Here is a 27,053-nt window from a genome sequence, read left to right as displayed (position 1 = left end):
CAAGTTAGAGAGAATATGAAAAAAAGGACACAACCCCAAATAATTTACCCACGTGTGATCCTGCTTGCATATAAAGTATTTCACAAACGTAACCTGCTAGAGTTGCAGCAACACAAGGCATTACTTACAGCTACTCATTAGTCATGCCGTATATAAGAATTACTGAAGCGTGTAATTGAATGCTCTGGGGGCAAGGACAGCAAACAGTTATAGCCAAAACATAAAGCAGTCCAAAACCACAGTTCTGTCTCCTGGACGTTGGTTCAGATGACGCTGGACCGTCATTGCCCTGACTCCTTAAAGCAGGAGAGAAAACGAGCTACACTGTCAGAGCAGGGGCATTACCTCTTTCTCCTTTTACCCTGAAAAATCTGCTCAGTTTACCCTGGGGAGGCAATCAGCAAACTCATCGCAGCGTAGGAGTGCTCCCTGCGGCCAACCTGTGCGCACATGCCGCAGGAGGGCAGGAAGCAGGTAATGGAGACAAATGTCACGTTTGAAAGGGGCAGCATTAACACTAACCTGGGAACAAAAACCAAAAAAAAAGACAGGAGAACCACCAGGTTGGGAAAATCTTGTGCCACAGCCTGCAAGAGTCCAGGAGAGCAGCTTTCCTCAGGCTGGAGGAAAAGGAAACCGCAAGCGCCTTGGGCTGTCGCAGGGAGCTGGGATGACCTCAGCCACCCCGCGGCACTATCCACAGTTTTTGGCAAGCCCCAGAGGGCCCTCGGGGCGCACGCGGATAAACTCGGAGCCTTGCAGGAATGAAATGCCCCGCACGAACGAGTGCAGCACGATATCCCCGGGCTGGTTTTGCACGACAAAAGCCAACGGCCCCCTCTCGCCAGGGAAGCGTGTGGTCCCTGGGACCAGAAGGGAGTTCTGCAAGATCGGATTGTGCCTCCGTAAGCACTTCTGTCCTTCGTGGGGGTCTGGCACTCAGCACGCGGATCCTGAGTTTAAGGACGTATCCAAACCACAGCCCAGCAGCAAGGTCACATAAACAGGAAGAACGGACAGTCAGTGACCGGGATTTTTGCACGCAGTGGTTTCATGTCTGCCCCAAATAGGTCTCACGTGGAAGAAGCCTGCGTTGAAGCCTGTACGAGGCAGACATGGAGGGAAGAGCTGGTAGCATTCGGCTGCCAGCAGCACTCAAATCCTTGCAAGTTTTCATGAAGCAAAACAAGGTCTGGCAGCCCCACTCCCTCGCAAAGGTGTTCAAGTATCTCCATGGACCTGGGAACAGCTTCCCACCGGGCTTGGCGAGAGGACGGATCAGCTAGCTTCAACCTCGCATCTTCATCCGAAATTCTCACCACCCCCTTCTCCCTCAAGCCAATGCTGAACGTGGTCATTCCCCCCTAGATCTGCTGAACATCTGGCTTCCAGTAAACACAAAGACAAGAGCTAAACAACATTTAATCACTGTATTCAGCCCTGTAGTTTCCATCCATCATTAACAGCTCAGGCTCGTAAGAGTCACTGAGGGGTGAATGGCATTTCCACCGAAACCCTGCTTTCACTCCGTCACCATAATCAGGGACGTTTATTCCAATACTTCAGATGTCAGGGGAGAAAAACCAGAAACACCCTTAACAGATGTGTCACTTCTGCCTCCTGCAAAGAGTTCTTATCATAGTGGAGTTAGTTATCCAGATGAACAGATTTTTCCCATTTCATCTCTTTAAATATCAGCATCATTTTGCCAGTTTGTTCATAAATATACCGAAAGCCCTAGAGTTAAATAAATAACTGTTTTAGGCCCATTTAAGGTTCTGAACGTCCTGCACCATCAGTGAAAGATCTCCTGTTATGTGATTAACTCTATCAGAATTTCCTGATGTGACTCACTGCCATAAAGATTCATTAGCAACCAAGCAAGCACTCATGCCTTCTCTGTCTAGCAAGGTATTAAAAATCGTAATGGACGGCAGGGGAGAAGGGGGAAGCAAAAACCTCCCCTGAAATAACCCTGGCTAGACCTTTTCTATTTTAAGTAGAAATCTTCCAATATTTTCCCCCCCAAAAAAAAGAAAAAAAAAAAAAAGAAGAAAACCAGCAAAGTAAGAATCTTATGGAGGTCCTTAACCAGCTATATACACAAAGTTAACCACAGACGTATTGGAGGCCATGTCGTAACAGTTCCCTTATAGCCGAGCACTTCCTGCCTAATGAAATAAATGGGTCAGCCAAGAGTAACCGTATCTGCTTTTGGAGAGCAGAAATAGTTCTACTACGACAAAGCTCAAATTGCAGGCTCCGGGTAGGAAGAACAGCGCTCTGATGGCCATTTCCTTTTGGAACCGCGGCCGCCCTTGAGCGAAGGAAAACAGGGCTGCCCTCGACTAGGCGGGAGGAACCGGGAAGCGGCGACCGCAGGACACAGGTACGGAGCCCGTGCCGAGCATCTATAAATAGCCATTTCTTGTATTTAGTTCTTCTGAGCAGAATTATCAGAATCTACGTGCCAGATTTAGGGGGGGTGAGAAAGCAGCATGGGCTTCTGGGACAAGAGTTTGTGAAGATCAGTTAAAGAAAAAAAAAAAAAGAGAGAAAAAAAGAGAAAAGGCACAAAACCAGCGCCCCAGGACAAGCCCTGCGTATCCGGTAGTGAACGATCCACCCTCTCTTCTGGGGCTTTTTCTTAACAAGAGAAAGCAGTGTAAAGAGGAGTTGGGGAGGAAAGAGAGAATCAGTCATTTCCCTCCACCAGACAGTTTTATAGTGAAGTATCATCACTTAATCTCTAATGATTCCCACTAGAAAAGAACCCATGAATCTGGCAGATATCCTATTTCAGGGTTGGTTTTTCATCTAGCACATAAATTTGCAGAAAAATTATGACCCAACACCAATAACTTCAACATAAAGCAGGGCTGCTACTGCCTTATCTAGCACAAACCTGAGAATGGTCTTGCTATGAAAAAGCATTAATTACAGAAAACATATTTCTTAATCAGCTCTGTCTGTGGTACGTCAGGTACTGTTAGGTAAGTATTTACACATACAAGACTACATTTGAAAAGCAAAAAGAGCGAACACCCAGGTGGCTCGATTCCCAGGTGTCCATCAGATGTTCAGTACTCGAAGCTGGGTAATACCAGCAACTTAACAGTTTCTTAGAAAAGTATGCAAGCTAAGACAGATCGACCAGTGACCTTTCAACCTGTGTGGTGCGTTCGGTAATCTCCAAAACTAGCTGGCACCAATCTGGCTGGAATTCAGAGGAAAGCCGTTTTAGGCATCGTGTACTTACTGAAAGTTTTGCAGATGTCAGAAACTGCTTTGAAGACTCTGTCAGAGAAGTTGACTTTCACCTTCACGTACTTCATGTTTGGAAGCTGAAGACGAAGCAGCTTGTGTTGAGGTGTGAACTGGAGCTTGGCATCCGCCTGTATACCGTATTTGTCCAACGTCCAGTGAGTTTTAAGGAGCCAAGTTTTCTTCTTTTCCCACCATAGCGCATGATCTGACCAGTCTTTCTTGACATCTAGAACAAAGAGGCCATTTTAAAAGTTAAAGAGTGGGACCAGAATTAAGCTTCAAAGGACATAAAAGTAGAAGTTTAAATGTGTTAATTGATAAGTGACTATCGACTTAGAATGCAGTCAGCCAGTTTCAGATACAAATAATGGCTTATATTCAATCGCATCTAGAAGCCACCTCGGAGATAAGTGCCCCATTTTGCTAAGTGCTGTACAAACAGAGCGGAAAAATAGTCGCTGCCCAAAAGAGCTTTCAGTCTAAATCGTTTCAGCCCTATTTACTGCAACCATTGCTTTTCAAGTCGGTTGGCACTGCCTCATTGCTCCCTTAGACGCCTGCGGTCTCTGATCCTGGGCTCGCATTGCGAGCGCCTCGGAACAAAGGAGGCTCTTTCTGCTACCTGTTCACGCTGAGTTTAGCACCACGGGGTCCGGATCAGTGAATGGGCTCCCTACACGCTCCCACACTATTCATTCAGAAACCCTCCGGACAGGAGAAAGGAGAGGAAGAAAAACAAGAGGAATAATGATGAGAAATGACTCGTCCACGGATCGCTTAGCCGGGCAGCAGCGAGGCTGGGACTGGATCCCAAGGGGCTCATTAACAACCAATACCTTATCCCAGAGGGATTCTGCACAGCTTTTCAGGCTTACTATCAGCTCTTGTTTTTCCACATCCCCACAACGATGCAGGATCTCTGTACTACCCAGAGGTGAATCCAGTCCCCTGCCTTGCAAGAACAACAAAATAAAGACACTGTGTTTTCTCCAGGTCTTTCAGTTCCCACTAGCAAAACTGGAAATTTTCCAAATGAGACTAAAAGTTACTTCCTGAAATCATCTGGGGAAGGAGAGAGAACAGCAGTATGAAACCTAGCGATCACAAGTAACTCCTCCTAACACTGACGCAACCATGGGCTCTTTGGAAGTTGCATCCAGTTTTAAAAGCACGGAGGTAACTCTGAAAGACGGCAGCTGTGCACTATTTTGTCCTTCCCAGCTAACACCTCTCCTTCCCGCTGCTGCACGCCGCTCTCCCTGTGGTCCTCTGCAACGCCTGCAGAGCATCTTCCAGTCCCACCCGAAACTGCCGGGAAGCTCACTGGTGCGACGTCCCCCGCCCTTGCAGGCGTATTTAATGCCGACGGGGAAGAACACACACTACGAATAAAGTTCCTGTTAACGTAACCTACAATTTATTTAGCTGTTAATGAACACAAGCAGAACGGGAGACTGCAAACGAGCAAACTCTGCTCTCGATGCATTTGCTGCGCGGCCACCTCTTCGCTCCCAGCCTGTCAGCCCCGCTCGGGGAAATCCTCAACCAGAGACTTAATGTAGGAAGTGAGGGCTTGCTCATCCGATGAGCCCTCCTGAGAAAACGGCTCTTACGATGCGACAGCCCATTACTTCTCCCCTAAGGAAGACGGGAAGGAGCTCTGCAGGCCTCCCAGGCTGCTCCTGCAGAAGGATGCCTCCTCCCAAGTCTGTGCAGGCAGTCACTCGATGTTGAAGGTGGCCACGTGCGAGGTGCCACCTGAAGAAGCACATCTTCCCATAGGCAAAGGTACATCAGCAGCCCTGCAAACTCCCTATTGACCGATGCCCCATCAACACCCCTGGGAGAAGGAGGCAGGGAAAGGGAAGAAGGGGGGAGGGAATGAGCAGCCCTAAAATTTGATCCAGGCTCTGCCGCTGGATTTTGCAGAGGTGTCTGAAGTCTAAGCTGTCCATCTCCAGAAATACTAGGATGTGTGTCAGCGCCAACTGTGACAACACTGCAGACAGCTAGTTGTTACCTCAAATGAAAAACCAAATGTTTCTGCATAAAGTCATCTACGCAAACACATGAGCCCATTCAAAAGCTGTATGACAAGTTACAGGGACACTCTTGCACTAGGTCTTAGAAATTACATGGTTATCAGTAAATTTGGAGCTCATGGATTTTGTATTAAGATTATTTTAACTTCTGTAATAAGAGAGAAGCTCTAAATGAGCAACGCTCCTCATTCACATACTTGAAAGCAAGGCACTTTTGGGGTTAAAATGTCAGCATTATATCAATTCAGTTTTCAGCTCCAGATCCTCCCGTGATCCTAGATTTCCAAGGGGAGGAATCAGTTTGACCCAAATTAAAACTGTCAGTAGACATCTATTATAATGACTCTTTCCTCCATCCATAAGAGCTGAGTTTCAAACACCAAAATGAACTAGCCAAAAAGCAAGCATCAAACCCAGCAAAATTCAAGAATTAAACCTCAGCAGTCACACGACCAAACAGTTTAAAATACTGAGCAACGCGCTCCAGGATAGTTCTCGGAAAGACTGTCCCCTCAAGCCCATCTCTGACCTCAGCCGGGAGGAGAACGACGTGGCAAATGAACTTTTTTGGTGCCTATCTCAATATGGTATCTTCATCTCAGGATTACCGAGAAAATTCAACACAATTCAAAGCAGAGGCAGTTTCTTTAAACTTCTCGTAAAATGGCATAACAACGCAGCCAGAAAGTAGAAACGTCAGCTAGACTTTTCAACAACTTTGTACAATCAAATTAAACAAAACCAAATATAGAAAAGCATGCAAACTTGCACAAGCCTTGGCTACTCTTAAAAAAAAGAAACTGAGAAATCATTACAATGGACTTTGGTGACGAAGTCCAACCTCTGCCCTACCGAAAGCTTAACAAGTTGGCACAGAAAGTTTGTTTCTGAACAGACTTTTTTTGAGCATTTTGAAGCGCTAACACTTGCGTAACTTCAACTGAATTGAAGTGGATTTGGGTTTATGCTGCAGATCAACCTTTTGGGCCATGGCACGAACATGCACGGCGCTGTCTTTGAGAGCAAGTAACACTGAACTGAACAGTAAGATGTTGGCGATGCTAAAGGAAGGCAAAGGCTTGCGACCACCCCCCAGAGCAGTTATATTTAAGAGAGGTATTTTTGGTACCTGTTCAGCAGCTGACCTGCGCGGTTAGTTTAACGCTCACGTATGGACAAGGAACATTCAGTGCTTTGTAGGACAACAATTATGAGCCAAGACTTAAAGAGCGATCTTTTAAAGGCGGTTCTGCACACGGTATTTCTGACTCCTGGTTAAATCTGATCAAAGGTTCAGAAACATTCACCAGGGTCCCGATTTGCTGGTTACCGATTTGTTGGGGTTGGAGGTTTACGACATGGGGGAGGTTGGACTTTTTTTTTTTTTTTTTTTTTGGATCCATCTGTTCACACTTTCTTCTTACTACCATCAGTACCAAGACTGACCATCTAGCGTTTATTAAAAGCAAACTGAGAACCGGGGTAAGGCTCCAAGCGCTCCAAACACTTGCATTTCAGAGATCACAGACCTTGAATTCAAAAGGTTACCAAAGATCCAAAACCACAGCCACAAATCTCAGCAGACGCGTTAACAGATCCAGAAGCCCTTCCCGACTGTTAAACGCTACTTTCGCGCGGCTGCTCAGCCATTAGGCGCTATTTCCAGCAATCAAGCGTACGTAGCCTTATGGCAACTGCATTATGCAAAGAACCAGAAGTGGTTAAAGTCAGCAAGGGTTTATTAGCATCTCAAGGAAGGCAAATGGTGCAAGAAACGGGTTTGTGGGTTTGTTCGGTGCGGTCAGAGGTGGTAAAACCCACCCATCTCTTGGTGTAAATCAGGCCAATTCCTGGCTATTTCCCAGAGAGCTGCTAAGACTTCAGGCATTCCCGGAGGGAGAAGTTTAAAAAAAAATAAATAAAAAAAAATAAAAAACAGGAGGGGGGCATCTTCCCACCATGGTGGTTTTGGAAAAAGGACACCATGGAAGGGTCCCTGGAAATGAACTGCTCACGGCTCGGGGCGGGAGGTGCGGGAAACGGAAGCACAACGTTTCCTTTCCGGCATTAAAAATAATCTCTGGCCCTTGCTTCCTCCGCCTTCCCGGTGGCACCGAGCAGCCCCACATCCGCGAACCGAAACCTCGGAGCAGCCAGACGTGGGTGAGACGGGCCCAGGCCTGATTTTTTGGACAGAAAAGAAAGTATTTTTTCATTTGCCTCCCGAGACTGCACCGAGAGGCAGATACACCACAGGAGAGGCTGAAGGTTATTTTATATGGCAAAAAAACGCATAGCAAATTTCGGACTTTCTCGCTGTTCACCTTGAAACGCAGACTTGTTCAGACGGTCCTTCGAATGCAGGCGGCATTTTAAATCGCCCAGACAGCTGCAGAGATCTCCATGAGGACAGAACGTGATAAGATAAAGGGTGAAGGACTGGTGTTTTCAACCTTAAATTTCCATAGCTTTCAATCCATGCTGGTGCCTTGCCGCAGCCCATCGTACCAGGTTGTCCATCATCATTAGAACTGTAATTTTTTTAGTCTCAAAGCTACCACTAATTTCATATATAGAATTCATGTGGCAGAAGATAAGTCTTAATTGAGATGCAGTGTTAAGTATATTTTAAATCTCAGATCGCTATTGTGCAGATGGATAGACACACGCAGGTACACAATTACCGTTTAAGCACTTCATAACCAAGCTGAATTTTGGTAAGTGACATAAATGCAAAATAATCAAGGATCATACTCGGATGGGATACTAGCCGGCTTATGAATGTCAGCTTCCAGTTGTTCTAGTAAAAACAAACAACATACTTCTACCGCAAGAGTCGCATTTTATTGTTCCACTAGCGGCAGGTTTAAAAAAAAAAAAAAAATTATTTTGAAAGCAAAACGGGCTTTTGCAGTCAGAGAACAACCAGATTAAGGCAGCTCCATCCACCCCGCTCGCAGCGGGCTCTTTGCCCGGTTGCCTGTTTATCCCAGGAGCCCAGCGCTCCATACGCTTCGCGCGCCGGTCGGCCCTGTTCTTCCGAGCCTCAGCGAGCAGCAGCGCGCGTTTTAAAAGGCCCTTTTCTGCTCCGCTTCTAAAGAAGATATTTAAATCCCCTTCTACAGCAGCAGCAGCGTTACTTGGCAGACTCTCTGCGAGCTTATGACTTACTAGCGATAGTATACAAGGCTCTGGCGTTACGTAAACAGTGCATTTTCCTTGTTATTTCGGGATATCCCTTATTGCGGATGGGCCATCCTCTCTGTGCACTGCTCAGGGCAGAAGAACCAAGACCTGACCTTCACCTGTGCGGAAAATAAAAACCCCATTTTTTTTTCCCCCTCCCGGAGCTTACCGCCCGGCACCCAGTTAAGCTCCGCTACGCTGATATTTCGATTTGGCTAACAGGAAACTGCAGCAGCTGCAGTCTCCACCTCCGGGAAACGTTTCCGCGTGCGAAGCCCAGATCCCGTGTCTCTGAACGGCCCGGTTAAACCCGCCGTACGGCAGGGGGTCTGCGAACGTCTTCATCGCCGTAACGTTTGAAGGAAATTATTAAAGAAAAGGTCCTACCGATGCCTGAGCAAGCATGCAGATAACTTTGGCAAGGCTGTTTTGCACGCTGCCAGGTTTGTCTGATTTTTAAGGATGCGAGGTGGAAAAAGAGACCTGTAGCCAAACCCGTTTTCCTTTCAATATTCCCCACGTCGCACTCTCAAGCTTGCAAAGACGCTTAGGAGGGGTGGTGGCTGCGGGCAAAGCAGAGGCTTCCTTTTAGCTTTTTAATGATACAAGATGATTTTTAGAGCAATGAATTCAACTCTTCAATCCTCCCAGAAGAGCAATGCAAGAGGGCCATCATCCTCCAGCAAAAAAACACAACAAAAGCAAACCCCATCTATCGCACTATTTATTTTTCCATAGAAGCGGAACACAACACCCCTCCCCGGTTCTGACTTTTCCCCGGTGGCAAATACGTACCAGGTGCGCCCTGGACAGAAGATTATTCCTAGTCCAGTCACACTGCGGTTGAGAAAACAAATTCCTTTATACTCCCCATACAATAGCTCAAAAAGATCCATGTATACATTAGATATAAAATATATAAACATATCTTTCGTATTATTTATATATAATATGTACATAAAATACGGTGCAAGGAACCAAATCATAACCCGAGTATTTGCTCCTTCTAACCCACTGCGAGAAGCCTTTCGAGCTCTTCAAGGAGTTTGGTGCAGAGGGGACTGAAATTTATACCGCATTTTTGTACGGATGGAAAGAACACATTAACCGCGAGGGCGTCCTCGCTAGCGAGACCATCACGAGACGCCCGGTTTGTCCCGGGGAGACACAGGGTCACCGCTGCGAGAGGCGCCCAAAAGCACCCGTCGGGCGCTCCCGCGGAAAGGCGGACGGCCAGGGCCAGCGCCTCCACCTCCACCTCCACCGCGGCCGGCAGACAGCTCGAGAGGCATTTGGGAGATTAGAGCACCTTGAAGCTCAAATACCTTTCGATAACGCATTAATCCGGCGCTCGCGCGCCCTGCAGAGAGCCGGAACCACTCCACGAGAGAGGCTGGGTGTGGGCTGGCAGCACACCCGTGCTGGGATGGCCGCGGGGGAAGAAGAGTTCCTTCAAGGAAAGACAGACCTACAGCAGTAGAGGAGAGCTGGGGAGGAGGCAGGAGGACGGGCTGGCTAGGAAGAGATGCTCCCATCCCCTCCGACCCTCGAGCTTTGCAGCCTCCTGCTCGTCCGTGACGTGCGAGATGGCCACCGCGCGCTGGAAGCAAGGAAGAAATACCTAAAAACTCGAAAGGCAGAGCAATTTTAAGAGCAGAAGTAAAACGGGGGTGGTGGTGGTGGTGGTGGAAAAGCCCCGTACATTAAATTTTGCGGTTGCTTTGGTAGGCTTTCCTTCCATGTGCTGTCGATGATACTGTGTCAATAAGGTTTGAAGGCTGTAACAAGAAATATGTCTTCACATCCCTTAAAAAACCCTAGAGAACATTGTCCACTACTAAAAAGCAGGCAATGCGGCACGTTGAGGAGGCCAGAGATGCTGGGGAAGGTCAGGAATAAGCATTTTACAGCCAAGAACGCTACTCAAGGTCCACTCACGGACAGCGCCTGGCTCTCCTGGCTATTAACAATATTTACTTTTCAGAAACTGTTGAGCCAACTGTTAAATACCGCTGGGTTTCTTCCCCCCCACCTGCGGGCTGTAACGAAGGGCTCGGCTTGTGCATGCTGGTGGCACGGATCCAGACCTACATGGTTTGCTCTTGAAGGCTCTGAGCACGTTTCTCGCTTTTTAGAGATCCTCCAATTAGTGCAGCGATGGGATTTGGTGTTATAGGTACACCTAGGCTGTACGGCTGGCCCCACGGACTCCAAGCCTGCAATGCCTTTAAGCTGACCGGTTCGTTTTTGGCTAACACACTTCGGTCAAAATAAAGCAAAAGCAAGCTGGAAAATAGCTAGATAAACCGTTCGCTTAGCTCTGAGGAGCCGTTATCGCTCCCAGCTTTCACAAAGCAGTTTTCACCTCGCTCCTCCTGTTCGACTGAATTATTCCTTACCCCCGGCTAAGGTCCCGGCACTAGCACGGGACACAGCTGGCCACGCGCCGCCGTGCCCATCGCTGCCTACAGAGCATGAAGCTACAGCACGGCTTCGCTGCTCTTGCTGACCTCTGTAAACCCAGATTCCTCCGAACATGCCAAAACCACTCCTTCTTGGAGGATCAAGTCCATGGAGGAAAAAAAAAAAAAAGAACTGGGCTGTTTTGATTTATCTCGGGTCAAACAGAAGTGCTGACTTTTTTTTGCTGGGTCACACGGTCACCGCCTCAGGGCACAGCCTATTTATTAAGGCGGTTTCTCATGTTTTGGGGTAAGTCGAGCACAAGACTGAGTTCCCCTCCACCCCCAACTGCAATTTTAATTGCAGACCAAAAGTAAGGGTGGGTAATGGAAAAAGTCCTTCCACCTCCTGGTTATGACACTTGGAAAATTACACTTTAAAACATGGTGGTGGGGGGGAAATACCCTATAAAAATTATTATCAAGCTGCTCCAATAAAGCTATAGCCGTGACAATACGATGCTCTTGGTATTAATAAGACTTAGAAGAGTTATTAACCACAAGACAAGCCCATACGTATTTGACAGCCCATGCCGGACACAGGCTTTGCACAACGTATTTTACATCAGCCACTCTGCGGCAATCAGCAGTGAAAGGGCTTTTACCCAGCGGTGAAGGCAAAGTGGTAAAGCAGTACCTTAAATTCTGCTGTCTCTGCCACCGTGGGCAATCATCACCGCTACCATTTCATCCCGTAGGTCTTCAGGTAGGCAAAGAAGCAGCAGCATCTGAACACACCGACGGACTCGTGTCAAAACCAGTGCGGATTGGTGTTGGAATTTAAATTTAAGCTCGTATATGTAGTTCGACTTAAAGGAAAATAAATAAATAAACAAACAAAAAGCAGCATTGTTGCAAGTTTTACGATTGCTCCGAGCACGACCTAGCGGGTTTTCAGGCTGGACGCAGGAGACCTCCCTCTTTGCCCGACGTGCCAGAGGACACACGCAGTTCACAGCTGGCTGCGGCTTCCAGCAGTACAAAACCCTGACGTCAAGCGCGCAACTTAGTCACAGATAACTATTCAAAAGCAATGAAAAAAAAAAAAGGGGAGGAAAAGCCCTACAGAGGGCCACCAGCACACGAACACGCAGCTCAGAAGGCAGCTGCTCAGTGCATTTTTGCCTCCAAAAAATTATTAGCTGTGCTCTGCTAATAAGATTTTGCTAAAACACAGAGGAAAAAAAAAAAAAGTGTCCTTTTCCATTAGCTTTACTTTGGGTTATAAGTTTCCTTGTCGGTCTCTGCTCTGTTTGGACGTAGGCTGGAATCCAGCGGGCATGGTTGGAGAACTGACGCTGTGTATATACAAGCTGTCGGGGGAATATCTGTCATCCAGTTCCGACTCAAACCGCTCCAAGGGGAGAGCAACAGGCCCGGAGAGAAGAGCAGACACCCCGTGGGCGAGCCCAGTCCTCCCTGATCCCTGCAGGCAGACCAGGCAGCAGAGCACAGGAAAATACCGAGAGCTTAGTGTCAGCTGTGCAGAACTCCCGCTTGGCTTGCAAGACAGCTGTTTTGCTACTAAAAAAGGTGTTTTGGGAGTCTCCCACGCCCACGTCACCAGCAGTGAAGAAACAGCCGTGGGTACCGCTGTTCTTTCACTTTTGGCCCAAAATATTGGCAGCAAAAGAGTCGGTGCTGGCACGACAAGGCAGATGCTTCCCACCGGAGGAACGGGCTGTGGCTGGGGAGGATGGACGAGGCAGGAGAGGAGGCGCTGCGCCCACCCTCCCTTCCGAGGGGGAACACTATTATCAATCTATAGAAATCAGTCCCTTCAGCGACAGAAATCCGCGCCCAGACGTTTGCCTGCAGTTTCCAAAAAGGAAACTTTTCCCTGGCAGCCTTGGGCTAATTTGCTTGGAAGACTGCTTGCTTACAGTGCAGCCACCGGGAGTGAAGGTGCACCAGCAAGTCTGCTAAGAAAGCAAAGACAGCGACTCGTACGACATGATGAAAAACTTTTTAAACCCTTCTTGCCCGCACGTGCTTTTAAGCACAAACCCAGACGGGCTTGCTTCATTAAAAAATCAAGCAATATTGCTTCTTTATAACGCCTTGCTGAATGGGTTGATTTCTCAAGTAGGTTGCAAGTCAACTCATTACCCAGATCGGAGTCAAATTAAACATGATAAAAGCGCCTATAACATTTCATTGCCCGGTCTCTAAGCTATTGGTATTGCTTTACAACACGCTTGGGGAAGACGAACGTCTTACAGGTTTACGCCGTAGATGAATATCTTTGCAAAACCGCAAGGCAGCGACTTCAAAACCAAACCTCCTCCGATACGCGGGGCGAGCGCAGACCGCATTCTTGGTACAGCACAGAGGTTTATTCTGCTGCGCTTGAATAGCTCAATTCATGCAGCTCTGCAGCCCCCCCCCCTTCTCCCACGTACGCACGCTTTCAAGTACCTTTGATCAAGCCAGGGTACATCTGCACACAGTTTTCAGGAAGAAGAAGAACAAATTCAGACAAGTATGAAAGTTACTTTTTTCTAAATTAAACCATAGGAAGGAAGCTCTTTTCGATGGTGACAGGATTAGTCATCTAGCATCTGGAAATGAAATTCATTACGATGTTGAGGTAGCATCTACGCCTTGCACTGCTAGTACCAAAATACAAATATCACCTTAAATTAGAACTGAAACAACTAACTCGCGCTGGCCACACTGGCAAGCACCTTTGCCTGGGCTGGTTGTCACCTGCCTTCTCTTCTGCATGGAGCCCCAACTCAGAAAGAACCAGAAAACCCCATTTAAATTTATTTTACACCACCGACATGTATCATCCGAGGCTATCCCACAGAATGCAAAAGGCATGGGCAATTATGAATAGATAAAAATAAAAATTTTGCTTTATTTCTCAGCATTTGCTGCAGCAGGAACTCTATGGGTTCATCTGAGCTGCCCACCTGGTACACGCGCCCGTCCCCAACCTGGTTTTAAACTGGCTGGTCTGAGCATGGCTAGCGGTTTCGCAGCAACCCCGAACCCGGCTGAAACGCTAGGAAATACCTCAGTGGAGCTAAGCGCCAGGGGCCACCTTGACTCCCGAGTACCCGAGCTAATAAGCACCAACTAGCTCAGGAAGGTTTGCAGCATACAGAGGAGTCTTTGTGGCTGCCGTGCAGACTTACTTTAAATCCCTTGTGCTAGCACACCAGGGCAAGCTGGTTTGCTCATTTTTCTAAGGGGAGAAAATAAAGGAAAAATATGCAAGTTTTTTTTTTTTTTTTTTTTTTAATAGAATAGTTTGAGCAGGATCCTTACGACCTGATTTTTCAGAGTGGTTTCCCTTCTCTTGCATGCCATTCATCAAACACACCTCCAGAGAAGGCTTTCACTAGTTCCTCGCTACATCAGACGGAATCACAAGAAGTGGAAGAACGCTCAAGCGGTGACAAGTGAAGACTGCGGTTTGCATGATTTATCCAGCATAAAATAGGAAGCACCATACAGACACACAGCAGCAGAGGAAGGGAAGGAAACCAGTCCTCCGGGGAGCATTTAGCTGTCTTGACTCCCAGCCGAGGCTCGCTCATCCCTCCCTCCTCCTCCAGCCCTATATTGCGCATCTTTTTTACTTCTGTGACAAAAAAGGAAAAGTGCCTGGAGATGATGGTGCCAACAGCACGCAACCCTGATTCATCTCCCGCGAATGTGCAATGCATAAGGGAGCAAGTCCTGCCAAAGAGACGCAATATCTGATAATGGAGCCAGAGGACGTCTCCTAGCGCATGTGCTTAAAGCACATAAATTACGATCGAGCAGGCAGCCTTAATTCCAGCATTTTCCAGCTTTTGGAGGGCCTGATTTGAAGCGTCGGTCTTGCTACCTTAAGACTCCCCAAAAAGGAATTGCTACGCTTAAAACCAGCTGGTTCCCAGCCTGGCATCGCGGGGGCACGTCGGAGGAGCCGCCGCCATCCCCGGGGCGTTGAGACGGGATGCGGCACTCCCGCACCGAAGCTTTTCGACGGCCAGAGAGACGGCAAGAGCCTCGTGCCCGCGCCAGGCTGCGGAGGGGCGCGAGTTCGGGTCGGGGCTGGAGCGGGACATGGCTGAGCGCCGCGAGCCGTAGGCACGTGGGAACGGCAGGACTCAGCCGAGCACATCGCAGCAATTTCCTGACGTGTTGGTTAATGACAGGTTTTTCCCCCTGCAAAGCGTGGCCAAATCTGATATTTCTCCCACCGGAAAAGTATTCTCTGATAGAAACTTAACCTTGCGGAAAGCGAGGTTTTTAACCATCTTAATGCCTTGGAAGGTTTCAGCCAGGAGTGTCCGAAGGGCACCATCACCCCAAGATGCACCCCAAATGTCTGCGGTTTCACCCTTCGGGCAAAGCAAAAGCAATCAAGAAAGGACGCTCATCCCTCCCCGGCAGCGACAGCAGCTGCAAGCTTTTCGCGTGCTAGCGCCCTTCTCCCTGCACGCGTTTCGGCACAAGCTCCTGGGTCAGCCGGGAGACACAAGGCAAGAGTTGGGGCAACCAGCTGCTCTCTGCTATAGATCCTTTGCAGACCTTACCGAGGGGAGGTGGCATGGGAAGGAGAGGAGACCCCAATTCTCCTTATTCATTTCTGCGCAAGTTAGACCAGTTTCAGAGAGCTTCCTTGTCCATTGGTGCATTTGATGGACTTAAAGACCTCTGAGGTCTCTAACCCACGCTTGTGGGTTCACCTCACTCATCCCACAGCCAAGATCTCGGCAGAGGAGCCACCTTCTCGTACGGCAGGAGCCTGCTGTTCATCTGGCCCGAAACGTCAGTCCTGCGGTGGTACAACGGAGAAGACTGATCTGCACTGCAGACCTCTCCCTCAAGCTGGATATCACTTTAAGCAAAGCTCTGTGTATTATCAGTGAAAAAGGGAAGTTCAGCAAGACAGCGATATCTTTCCAGGCAATTTTGCAAAACCCAGGCCTTCTAACTTAATTTGGAGTTTAAGCAATTAACCCTTCCAAAAATACATAAGCCTGCAGGGAGGAAAAAAGAAAAAAAAAAGAAAAACAACCACCAAGCAAACATGTGCAATTGCCTAGTAAGAGATTTAAAATGTAATAATCAGCAAGACGAATTTTTGGTTGCTGTCTAGTTGTTTCGAAAGCTAAAAACCACCTGGTCTCCTGAGACTATAAAAACGGAGGTTTATGCAATTGCTCCTTCGCCTGTTTGCCTACGTGCAACTCCTCCAAACACCGTTCGGAACACAGTAAGCAAGCAAACAATACACCTCGACTAGCTAAACCTAGAGCAAAACAGGTTTTAGCAGCCCACTGCTCACAGAAACGCCGCACATGCAGCTCCCAGAGGTTAATACTTGAACGGCCACCAAGTGCCAATTACACCCAGAACTGCCGCAAACTCTCTGGAAAATGGGCTAACATAGGAAAAGCTGAGCAGCACAGCTCTCTGGAAGAAAATAAAATAGAATAGGGGGTGGGTGGGAAATCTTTCATCTGTTCTGCTTACCACATTTCTTCCATTCTCCCACCAGTGCTGCCCAGCGGAAGCTCCAGTCTGGATAACCGAAACTTAACTAACGCGCAAGGGGCAAGCCTGGCCAAGAAAACCAAAGTTGGGCTCCAGTTGCCAGAAATGTATTCAAACTAGTTATTTCCCCATCCAGCAGGAATTTGGGGACCTCAGTAATTTTCCAAATTGTAACAATCAAAACCCTGGAAGCCTTCGAGAACATCAAGAACCGAATCCCACCAGCTGAGAAGTTTCATTCAGTTTTTTTCTAAGTTATCAGTTAATTTACATTTCATAACAAAAAAAAATGAAGAACTACATCTTTTTTTCCCCAAGCATCAGAAGGAGATATTTTAACAACATGAAACTTTTTCTCCCCAAATGAGTCTGGCGTCAGACCCTGGACTGAACTCATAGTTTCAGCAAGTTGGCGCTTTCTAGCATGCCATCAAAGAGCAGAGCACTCTAGATCTTCTCCTAACTTTGCCTTGCCTATAAAAAAAACCATAAAAAAAGAAAACCCCAAACACCCAAGTTACTAGCCTGCAGCTGCTGGAGTGGCAGTGTAATCAGTGATGTTGAAATGACTGAAGTTTGCAGTGTAAATACACCCTCTTCTCTTTCCCAACTTCTGTAAATATTCCCGACATCCAGAACTTCATGCAGTTATCTACACTCATTTTTTCCCCATAATCAGAGACGAGAGGTTAAACACAGCCATGATTATGCTTTAGATCATGATTCCAAATACACACCTGTCATCTCGGCATGCATCTTATTTAGGCGAGCGGATTTCGCAGAAGCGCAGAAAGGCAAGCTGTAGCTTCCCTCCTCAAATGACACGCATGCCATGTAGAAGAGCCAAAACGAATTTAGCAGCCCAAGAGCCGCTAACCCTTCCTTCCACCCAGTATTTTGCCAGGGCGCTACACCAGTTAGAAAACTGCCAATTTAGCAAATTCTAAGGCTCCCAGTTTGTCTTTTTTGTAGCATCTTGTAGAGGGTTTGCAAGAAGCTGCTTATGAACTTAGAGGTCTGCAAGCTACAGACTGAACACGAGCAAATGATGGAACATTTACACCACATCGCGTTTCCCCGAACAGAAATTCAGGGCCAAGGCATTAGCTATTTCACGCTGGTACCCGGAGGAGGACGGTGCCCAGTCACTAATGCAGTTGCTGCACACGTTAACAGCTGAGAAAGAGGTTTCCGAAATCCCTGCTGTGGAATACACAGAGGGAAAGTCATGCAACACATGGCATCCAATTTCCCATAGAAATAACTAAACTGTTTCAAGTACCAGTTGCTTGTGTTTTTACATGGTGGAGAGAGTGACTCAGTCAGATGCATGGGTAAAACGCAAGCACAAATTAAAAGTCCTGATGGAGGAGGGTGGGGAAAAGAAAAGGATGGCTAGGGAGAACATGAAAAACGAAAAGGGGGAAGTGGGTGAACGCGCCGATTTCTTTCATTTCAGCTACTTCAAACGCAAGCGAGGCAAATATAATTCCACACAAGTCAGCTTCTCCGAGCGCCTTACGCAAAATCGAAACCTGAAAAAAAAAGTTCTAAGAGGAAACTACTGATTCGGGCTGGGTCTGAACAGCAACCCAACAATTTCCTGTCTGTGGTATAACAAACCGGTGCTCTGGTATTCATGCGAGCACCGCGGCAGCGAGCGGCCGCCCCGCTCGCCTCCCCGGCCGGCGCGTCTTCGCGTTGCACGCTCGACTCTTTCCAGCGAGGCGGATAATTTGAAGCGAGAAAGCTCTCGGTGTTACCTACTTAAAGGTGAAAAGGACCCAACGCAAGTAAACCGAGAGCTGCAAAAGACGGCCGAGATCGGTGGGAATTCTGCGCCGTGTCCCCGGCTGGAGGATGGGTGCTGCCCGGCTTGGGGAGCGCTGCTATTTTATACATTGCTATTTGGACAAAGAACAAACACTCGAAAGAGGAAATTACTGTTAAACTCGATTTTTTTCCTTCTCTTTCTGCAAAGTCATCACCACTCTGGGTGCAATATTAATTGCCCTGACCGCAGCTTGGAGCTGCCCGTGTGCAGCTTTTACCTACCCCTGCCCCTGAACTCCTTCGGCCGCTGGCGGTTCAGATGAATATTCCACTCACGCTAACAAAGACGACATTATCTGAGCCGCAATTCTGCGATTTATTGTGTGCCTACGTGGAAGCTTCCTGGCGTCAAAAGCTGGATGCAGAAGTAGGGAGTCTGCCCCGCGGAGATGGATGGGCACGGCGGCGGCGCGCCTGATTAACGGCTTCTGTTAATGGGCACTCTCATATTCTCCCTTCCTTCTCCTCAATTCCTGCCATTAAAAAAATGCTTCGTTAAAGGGAAAAGGATTCAGTGCAGGTCACTAGCGGAGATATTAATCAACTGGCAATACGAAAATGCAGGCCGTGTTAGGAACTCCATTTGTCTTGAGGATGCTCTTTTTTCCCTGGAAAGGGAACATCTCTGCTGGGTACCATCCGGCAGCTTAGAGGAGACCGCTTTTTCCTCAAAACGGCCAAGCACTGCCAAAGCCAGAATAACTCTGCGCTCCGCAGCCTGCCAAGCTGCAATCCCTCCCCGAGCCCTACCCAGCTCTCAAGAGCTGCCGCAGGGGCTGTTAGCCCATGTCTTGACAGCTACCGACGTTTGGCCGTTGAAAAGCCTAGGATGACTTTACCCAGGAAAATCTGCATCACCGGGAGCGCCGAGCGCCCGAGGAAGACGATATCAAATGCGGTACCAAGAGCTTTTCGCAAGTGTCCCGGCCTATTAAACGGCACTCAGCGTCCTCTCATAAATACCGCCTGCTTAAAAAGCAATATTGAGGACTGATTGAGCGTTGATTTGGAAGCAAAACATCCTCCTAATCGAGGCCGACAGTCAGCTGATGCCCAGAAGAATATCTGCAGATCCTGCGATTCTGCCCAAACGAAGCAGCTCCACTGTTATCGTCGCAGCACAAATCTGATTAATGCCCTGACCACACTCTAGGCACCAAGCGCAGACGCTCAGATAAATTTTTCTTTTTTAAAGTGCGGCTACAGTAAAACCCCTTCCTTTATTTCTGTTCAGACTGCAGCTGTTCCTCTCTCCTTCTTTAACAGCAAAGCAAATGTGGTCACCTAAATAAGCCCTTATCTAAGCCTCCCTGGAGAAGGTGAAAAATAAAAGGAGCAAGTTATCTGAAAGACGGCACAGCAGAATCATTCTGGCGGCATTTTGCAACAGAAACGCGGCGGTGTGATTGGCGTGGACTCTTCTTTTACTTAGCCTTAAGCTGTTTCAAGAGCTCATTACAGATTCAAGACAATGAACTTCTGCAGCAAGTCCCAAGGCGCTTTGAAGCACTTGTGAGTACTGCGAAACCTCAAATACAAAGATCAGTAAATCAATAATGTTGCACTTTCTTGGTGTTTTATTCATAACCCTTTAAGGGTTCCATTAAGAAAAAAAAACAAAACAAACTTTTACATGGAAACGCCAGTATTTTGGATTGAGCTTCCTAAAGAGTACAGCTAAAGTCATTGGCAAGGTAATATGGACAGAGAGCACAAAGTATATCAAATTCCCTTGGACTCCTGATGCATCCAAGCCATATTTGCAGGTTAAAACAAAACAGAAAAAGAGTTCAAAGTGCTACGCCAACTCCAGAACACTTTGTGCGTGACTTAACCCCTTTGCTAGTCCTCGCTGCCAGCCCTCTCTCAAGGGAGCCCAAGGCAGAGGAGAGTGCCAAAGAGCTGCCCAGGAGGACAATGGACCTCAAGCGTTGCGCAAACCCTTATCAAAGGGCTGATTCACCAAAACCCCAAAGCCTTGGAAGATGCCATCACCGCCTGCAGCTATCAGTCGCGGCTCTAGGAAGGGCATGGTACTTCTTCTACCTTTATCTCAGGTGGAGCCTGCATGCCCACAGAGCTGGGGGTTCAACCGCCCCACCAGACATCACCTCTGCCTACGCAAGACTTACTAACACCGTCAGTGCCGAAGGTCCCAAATTCCCAATTCAGCAGCTTCTTTTCACCGAGCTATCCATTTTCCTTACGTATTAGATACCAGTGGTGCTCATTTCTTCCCCAGTCCTCCCAGCCGGACCTGGCTGCAACAGGCATATACTGCATTTAAAAGCAACCTAGACTGAAAGCCGTCTTTCCACTGCAAACTTCTAGCCACAGACTTTATAAATCTAATCAGTGCACATTTAGTTTATCTGTCTTGAGCCATTCATCTGCCAGACACTATTCGCCTCCCCTTCGCTGGTTCTGTCAATTATGCTTTTATTTGCACGCCTGCGTAAAGTATCTACTAGACGCAACCCGCTGTTAAGCGCATCCCCGAAAAGCCTCTCCCAGGCACATTTTAAAAGAGCAGGTTTTGGGTTGCACGCGTTTAAAACGGCCCCTTAAATCGACAGCAGCAACAACGATTTGCGCTCACTTCCTTCCTTCTCGCGCTCACGGTGATTTCAAGCCTTGCTTTTTGTTCGGAAGTCGATAACGGGAGGATTCCCAAAAGCCGCCGCGCGAGCGCCGCAAGCTCCCAGGCGCCGCGCTGCGGACCCCGGCCGCCTTCCGGCGAGCAGAGCCGCTTATGATTTTCAGGGAAGAACCGTAACAAGTTGTTTCATATTTCAAGTATAATCAAATGCGCTCTGTAAACAGGAAAAGTCTATCAGAAGCACGCAGCCAGATTTTAAAAACTTTCTTACGTATAAACGCGCTGCATTCAGCGCAGCTCGATAGGCAGCGTGCGCTAGAGTTTCCATGGATAAGGTTAATAACAGATTTCCTGCAATATAACCTGTATTTTACCCCGTGCCCTTATAAGTGACTAAATAACACTACTGCTCTTCAAACTCAGTATTTTTAGCCTATTTTTCAGAGGGCTTTGCCAAACACATGGTATATTTCAATTAACTAAGTGGCTTAATCCAGCAGGGTGATAAATAACAGGGAAGTGAGCAGGTCATTGCAATCCACTTGAGTAACCAGAATCCCTATCTGCTGCTTGGGATTTTTCCAATCACTGTCTGCATCAGCAATAGATTTTAATTGCACGCGCCCAAAAAAAGGCTGATCGCAGGCAAGCAAGGCCTGAACTCACCAAATTTGTTCATACCTTTAGGCTTGCAGTTAGTGAGAAGAGACTGTTCTGCATCCCCCCTCGGAGCGCAGCACCCCAACGCGTGTCCCCGCGCACCCCAGATCTCCCTTGGCACAAACCTCTCCCAAGGGAAGGACAAATTACGGTGAGCAGCAGGGAACACCGAGCGGATTTGCTCTTTTCCAAGCTCTCCCCCTGCTCCGTGCTCCCTGCAGCGTCGCTCATTAATGATGTTTAAACACGGCGCTTCTATCGGCGCCCTGCAACCCGAGCCGGGTCCGTTGGCGGCGAATTCGCAGCGATGCCCTGAACTCAAGCGAAACCCTGGGCAGGCCAAAACCCCGCGTGCCTTGCCCAGCCCGAAGGCGGGATAAAAGCTTGCAGCCAGCCTGCAGCGAAAGAGCGGCGGCGCAAGTCCCTGCCGAAGGCACCAACTTCCCCCCCTTCCTTCCTTCCTTCCTTCCTCCGCGCCGAAGCGGAGCGGTCCCTCGGTGCCGTACGGGGATCTCGGAAACCGCCAAGGAAACTTCATTCTGAAGATGGAGTTTCCTTAACACCCTTAGTTAAAAAAAAAAAATGCTTTAGAAAATATCAAAGCATTTTTCACGCTGGGAGCTGTTAAAAAAGAAAAAACGAACGCTAACACCAGCAGGGACACAGAAATAACGGAATAACGGAAAGGGACTGGTTAAAAACAAGGGGAGAAAAAAAGTTTCAGCGGGAAAAACTGCAGGAGAATACATCTGGAGACGAAACAGCTGCAGACACGGGACGACGGAGGGTATTTATTCACCAGGCCGGCTGCCGCAAGGGGCCGTGCCGACGCGCGGGGCAGGCGCCCCGTGGGCATCGCTGCCCTGCGCCAGCCGGGACGCCGGCTCGGCCGGCCTCCCTTCCCACCACGGCGTCGCGGCCGGCTCCGCGCGCTCCTCTCCCCGCTAAAAGAGGTCCCGATAAACTGGCGGGAGTTCAAAGAAGAGCAATAAAAATAATCAGAGGGCTGGAAGAGCCGACACGAAGGCGGATTAGAAGGAACTAAATACGTATAGCTCGGCGAAGCGACAACAGGCGAGGGGAAAGGGAAGGCCGCAGTCTAAAATATCCGCGGGTTTTAAACCATCACGGAGAGCGAGGAATCGCGCAGAGCCCAGCAGCTAAACCACGCACATAAGAAATACAAAATTCACGCTTTTTCCCCCCCCCGCCCCAAGGTCAGAGATGTGACAGCTAGCATTCCTTCCCCATAATACAATGCCTAATTTAAAAAGCCGAGAGGATCCGGGTAAACACATGGAAGGGGGCGGGAAGGGAGGGCATTACGTCAGCCGCTAATTTAAGTCCTTGTTCAACTTAGCACTTACGTACGCGCTGGACTTCCAGCGCATGAGCTGCCCCATTGAAGCGAAGGCAGCTCTGCCCTCTTTGAACGGCTTCCTGTCTCCAGCGCCGGCGCTCGGAAACTCGGAGCACGGCTCCAATCAATGCAACATAAAAACCGAGGGAAGCATTACTTATTCAGTACGTGATCCACAGCGGTTTGTTCTACCATTTCTAGAAAGTAAATGACTTTTTTCCCCCCCTCCCTCCCTCCCCGAATGCTCAACCCAGTTGCAGATCTTTCTGCAACTCGAGCACAAAAGTAACAAAAAAGTGAGTTTTCAGAGAGTCGAACTTATCGCAAGCACGAGACTGTTTGATGCAAACACTTGCTTCCTTTCGAAGCAAGCATATTTATATCTGTCTTTTCCTTCCTTTAACTCCAGATAATTAATAAATCAAAATCTAAGTTTTGCGTATGATGGCATTTTTCAAGCCATGCAAGCGCTTTGCACCCAAACAGGCTCCGCAGGCACAGCTAACGGATTCGATACTCCTACACACCCATATGCATGTGCTAGGAGCTTGTAATTAATATTTTATTTGAGCAGTTACAGCGATCCGCCTTAACTATACTGTTGAGTAAACAAACACAAGTAATAAAAGTGCCCGACTACTGATAAAAAAAAAAAAAAAAAAGTCAGAGGTTTTAAGCTGTAAATCCTTCGAGGTTTCTCGCTAGGTCAGGGCAGTGCGGGAAGCTCAGCGTCAAGAATTTGCTTTTTGCAGACTTTGCACCGCGAAAGCGCCTACGCGGCGCGTACCAAAGCTCGCAGCCCCGACAGGAAAGGCAGCCAGTCGCCCCGCGTGGTTCAGACGCTCTTTTTCACTTGCCCCGGACAAACGGGCTCTTTGTCCAGGTGCGAATTCAAGGTTACTGGATATTGCAGCGCCGCCCGCTACCAGGCTCCGTTTGGTCCCGGCCCCGATTCAAAGCCTCATTCATTTGCGCGTCCCCGCGAACGCCCGCGGGCTCCGGCAGCCGTTCCTCGCGCGAAGGCGCCGCGCAGCCCCAAACACCCATCCCGGAGCTGCTCCCGGGCCCTATTCCTCAGGCTCAGCATGCCCCGGGCGCCAGCGCAGCACGCCCCAAACCCGGCGCTGCTGCGACGCCGCAAACCTCTCCCGCCTTGCAGAAAGGCAAAAAAGACCAGGAGGCAGGGGGAAAAAAATAAATAAATAAAATAAATGTAATTATATCGTTAAAGAGCTGTGCATTCCTGCAAAATCGTCTCTAACGCTCGCCAGCCCAGGGGCGGCATCGTCTTGCCTGCCCTTCGCCGCAGTCTAAAGCAAAACCAAAGGGGTTTCGCTCGCCCGGAGCGAGCCCGGGAGCAAGCACCTACGCGCCGGCGAGCTGCGGGGTTTCGCGGGGCGGCCTCCCCGCGCAACGGGCAGCGGCTACGAGGCCCGTTAACGCGCCGCCCGCTTCCCCTTTATAACTTTTCCCCCCATGACTAACTTTTCCGCCGCTGACACTACCGGCGCGGTTCCTGGCTTTATCTTACCCTGCACTTCAGAATTAAATCTGCCTCTGCCTGTACACTGGAGAACGCCGGATTAAAAGCAAACAAACAAAACACGTAAATGAAGATGTCGCCCCAGCTCTCCCCGAATTCCCTACTTGTTTAGGGATACAAATGGAAAAAATAAAATAAAAATATATATATCAGCGGATGCCGGCTGAGGGCCGCTCGCACCCAACCCGGCGCAGAGACGTAGAGGCTGGGCCGGCTTTGGCCCGGGGCCGCTGAGAGGCAGCCGCGCAAGTCGCTGGCACGGAGAGCTGGCTCCCAGCGCCCGCAAAGGGCGCCGGAGGGGGCGGCCCGGGGGGCACCGCAAGGGGCGCTGCCGAAAAGCGGGAGGAGAGGGGCGCCCCGGCCCGGGGTGCTCGCTCGGAGGGCAGGGTGCTGCTGCGGCAGGCAGGGTGCTGGGAAGGGGCGCTGGGTGCTAAAGGCAGGGTGCTGGGAAGGGGGTGCAAGAGCAGAGAGGGTGTTGGGTCAAGGTGCCGGGTGCTAGAGCAGGCAGGGTGCTGAGCACTAAAGGCAAGGTGCTGGGAAGGGGTGCAAGAGCAGACAGTGCTGGGACAAGGTGCTGGGTGCAAGAGCAGGGTGCTGGGAGCTAGAGACAGGCTGCTGGGAGGGGGTGCTGGGAGCTAAAGGCAGGGTGCTGGGAAGGGGTGCAAGAGCAGACAGAGTGCTGGGACAAGGTGCCGGGTGCAAGAGCAGGCAGGGTGCTGGGAGCTAGAGGCAGGGTGCTGGGAGAGGATCCTAGGGCAGACGAGGTGCTGAGCACTAAGGGCAGGGTGCTGGGAGGGGGTGCTGGGTGCTAAAGGCAGGGTGCTGGGAAGGGGGGTGCCGGGTGCTAAAGGCAGGGTGCTGGGAAGGGGTGCAAGAGCAGAGTGCTGGGAGGGGATCCTAGGGCAGACGGGGTGCTGAGCACTGAAGGCAGGGTGCTGGCAGCGGGTGCAAGAGCAGGCAGGGTGCTGGGACAGGGTGCTGGGTGCCGGGGCGGGGTGCTAGGGCAGGGTGCCGGGGCGAGGTGCCAGGCGCTGGGGCAGGGTGCCGGGGCGGCGAGCGCGCTCACGGGGCTGCCGGGACTCACCGAGCTTCTCGACGAGGCGCAGCATGACGCCGCCGATGTGGAGCTCGCCCGTGACCCGCAGCGTGACGTCGCGGCCCAGGTCGGTGACATGGACGCTCAGCTCCCAGGTGCCGTCCGCGTAGCAGCCGTCCGGCATGCGGATCCCGTCGAGCGCCATGGCCCCGGCCCGCGCCGCCAGCCGCCCCGGCAGCTCAGCTCAGCTCAGCTCAGCTCAGCGCCCCGCCGCCGCCGCCGCCGCCTCCTCTGCGCCGCGCTGCGCCCCGGCGCGGCCGCGGGGGGCGCGGAAGGGGCGGGCGGGGGCGGGGGCACGGGGGGGGGGGAGGGGGGAGCGGCGCCACCGCCCCCAGCGCCGCCCGCGGCGGGGGGGAGGGAGGGAGGGGGGAGGGGGCGGGGCTGGGGGGCCGCGCGCGCCGCGGGGTGGGGGGGGGCGGCAGTTAAAGGCCCCGCTGCCCTTTTATGGAAGCGCAGGAGGGAGCCGTCCGGCCGCTCCAACATCCGGGACTCGGCGGGACGGGACGGGACGGGACGGGATGGGATGGGGCGGCGGGGCCGGGGCCGGCGTGCAAAGGGCCAAGCCGCAGGCGCCCCAGGCCCTGGCGCCCTTGTCCTGTCCCCAGGCGGAGCGAAGCAGGGCTGCGGCCAGCTGAGCACTGGCAAACTCAGCAGGTTTCTTGGTGCACGTGGTCGCCCGGAGGTGTTTCAGGGAGCGGAGAGGCTGTTTAACCCCCCCCCCCCAAGAACTGCAGCAGAACTAACCCATAAATAAAACACTTTTTTTAAAGCAAAACCCTTCCTTTAGCATCACGGTGCATTTTTTTTTTTTTAACTGAAAACGGCGGAGCCGTGCCCTCGGCCGGGCGGGCGCGACGCTGCCTCGGCCGCTCGGCGGAGCTGCAAAGCGAGGTCGAAAACGCCGCCGCCGCTGCCGGGCTCCTGCGGCAGCCCCGCGGCCCCGGCGCTTCCCGAGCTCCTCGCCGCCGCCGGGCAGCGATGGCCAAATAAGGTGCGGAACGGCGCCGCTCCTCCCGTCCCGCCGTAAGCGGATCCTAGCGGATCGCCCCGAGCAACGGCGACGCTTTCCCGGGCAAACTCACATCGATACAGCTTTTTTCTTTTTTTTTTTTTTCCCCCCTTCCTCTTTTTTAATTGCTCCGTGCAGAGGTCAAACGCAGCTCGCTTGAACCCTTCGCCGTGCCCGAGCCGCGGGAGCGGCCGGGAGAAAGGCGCTCGGAGCGGGCACGGGAGCCGCCGCGCCAGCCCCGCCGGGCGCCCGGGGCAGCTTCCGCCGCTGCCCCCCCCCCCCCCCCCGGGCTGTTGCTTACTTAGCACGGGCAACGTTTAGCAAAAAGGAAAAAAAAAAAAAAACCACCCAAAACCAAAAAGGAGAAATGCAGAAGCATGTTTTTCCCTGGCGCTTTTTGCATTTCTACAATCGTCCTTTGCCACCGGTTGCCGGTAATATTTCACGCGGCATTTGCAAGCCGATTTTGCCTTTGCTCAACAGCTTCTTTTAGCTGC

The 27,053-nt window shown here is 50.3% G+C and overlaps 1 protein-coding gene across 2 annotated transcripts in view; it reads right to left on the bottom strand.

Moving 5' to 3' along the window:
• Positions 1 to 25,747, bottom strand: part of FERMT2 (FERM domain containing kindlin 2) — a 60,567-nt gene extending 34,820 nt beyond the window's left edge. For both annotated transcript variants that reach the window (XM_067295161.1, XM_067295162.1), the window contains exons 1-2: positions 25,536 to 25,747; positions 3,260 to 3,493 (exon numbers count right to left, since the gene is read on the bottom strand). In XM_067295161.1, coding sequence (XP_067151262.1) covers positions 3,260 to 3,493; positions 25,536 to 25,692 — 391 coding nt within the window. In that variant the 5' untranslated portion in view covers positions 25,693 to 25,747. The remainder of the gene's footprint in view (positions 1 to 3,259; positions 3,494 to 25,535) is intronic.
• Between the last annotated feature and the right edge of the window lie 1,306 nt (positions 25,748 to 27,053).

This window comes from Apteryx mantelli, chromosome 4 (assembly GCF_036417845.1).
Source record: "Apteryx mantelli isolate bAptMan1 chromosome 4, bAptMan1.hap1, whole genome shotgun sequence".
Classification (NCBI taxonomy): Eukaryota; Metazoa; Chordata; class Aves; order Apterygiformes; family Apterygidae; genus Apteryx; species Apteryx mantelli.
The sequence above is the reverse complement of the archived record's forward strand: the minus strand, read 5'-3'. Positions and strand labels throughout refer to the sequence as shown.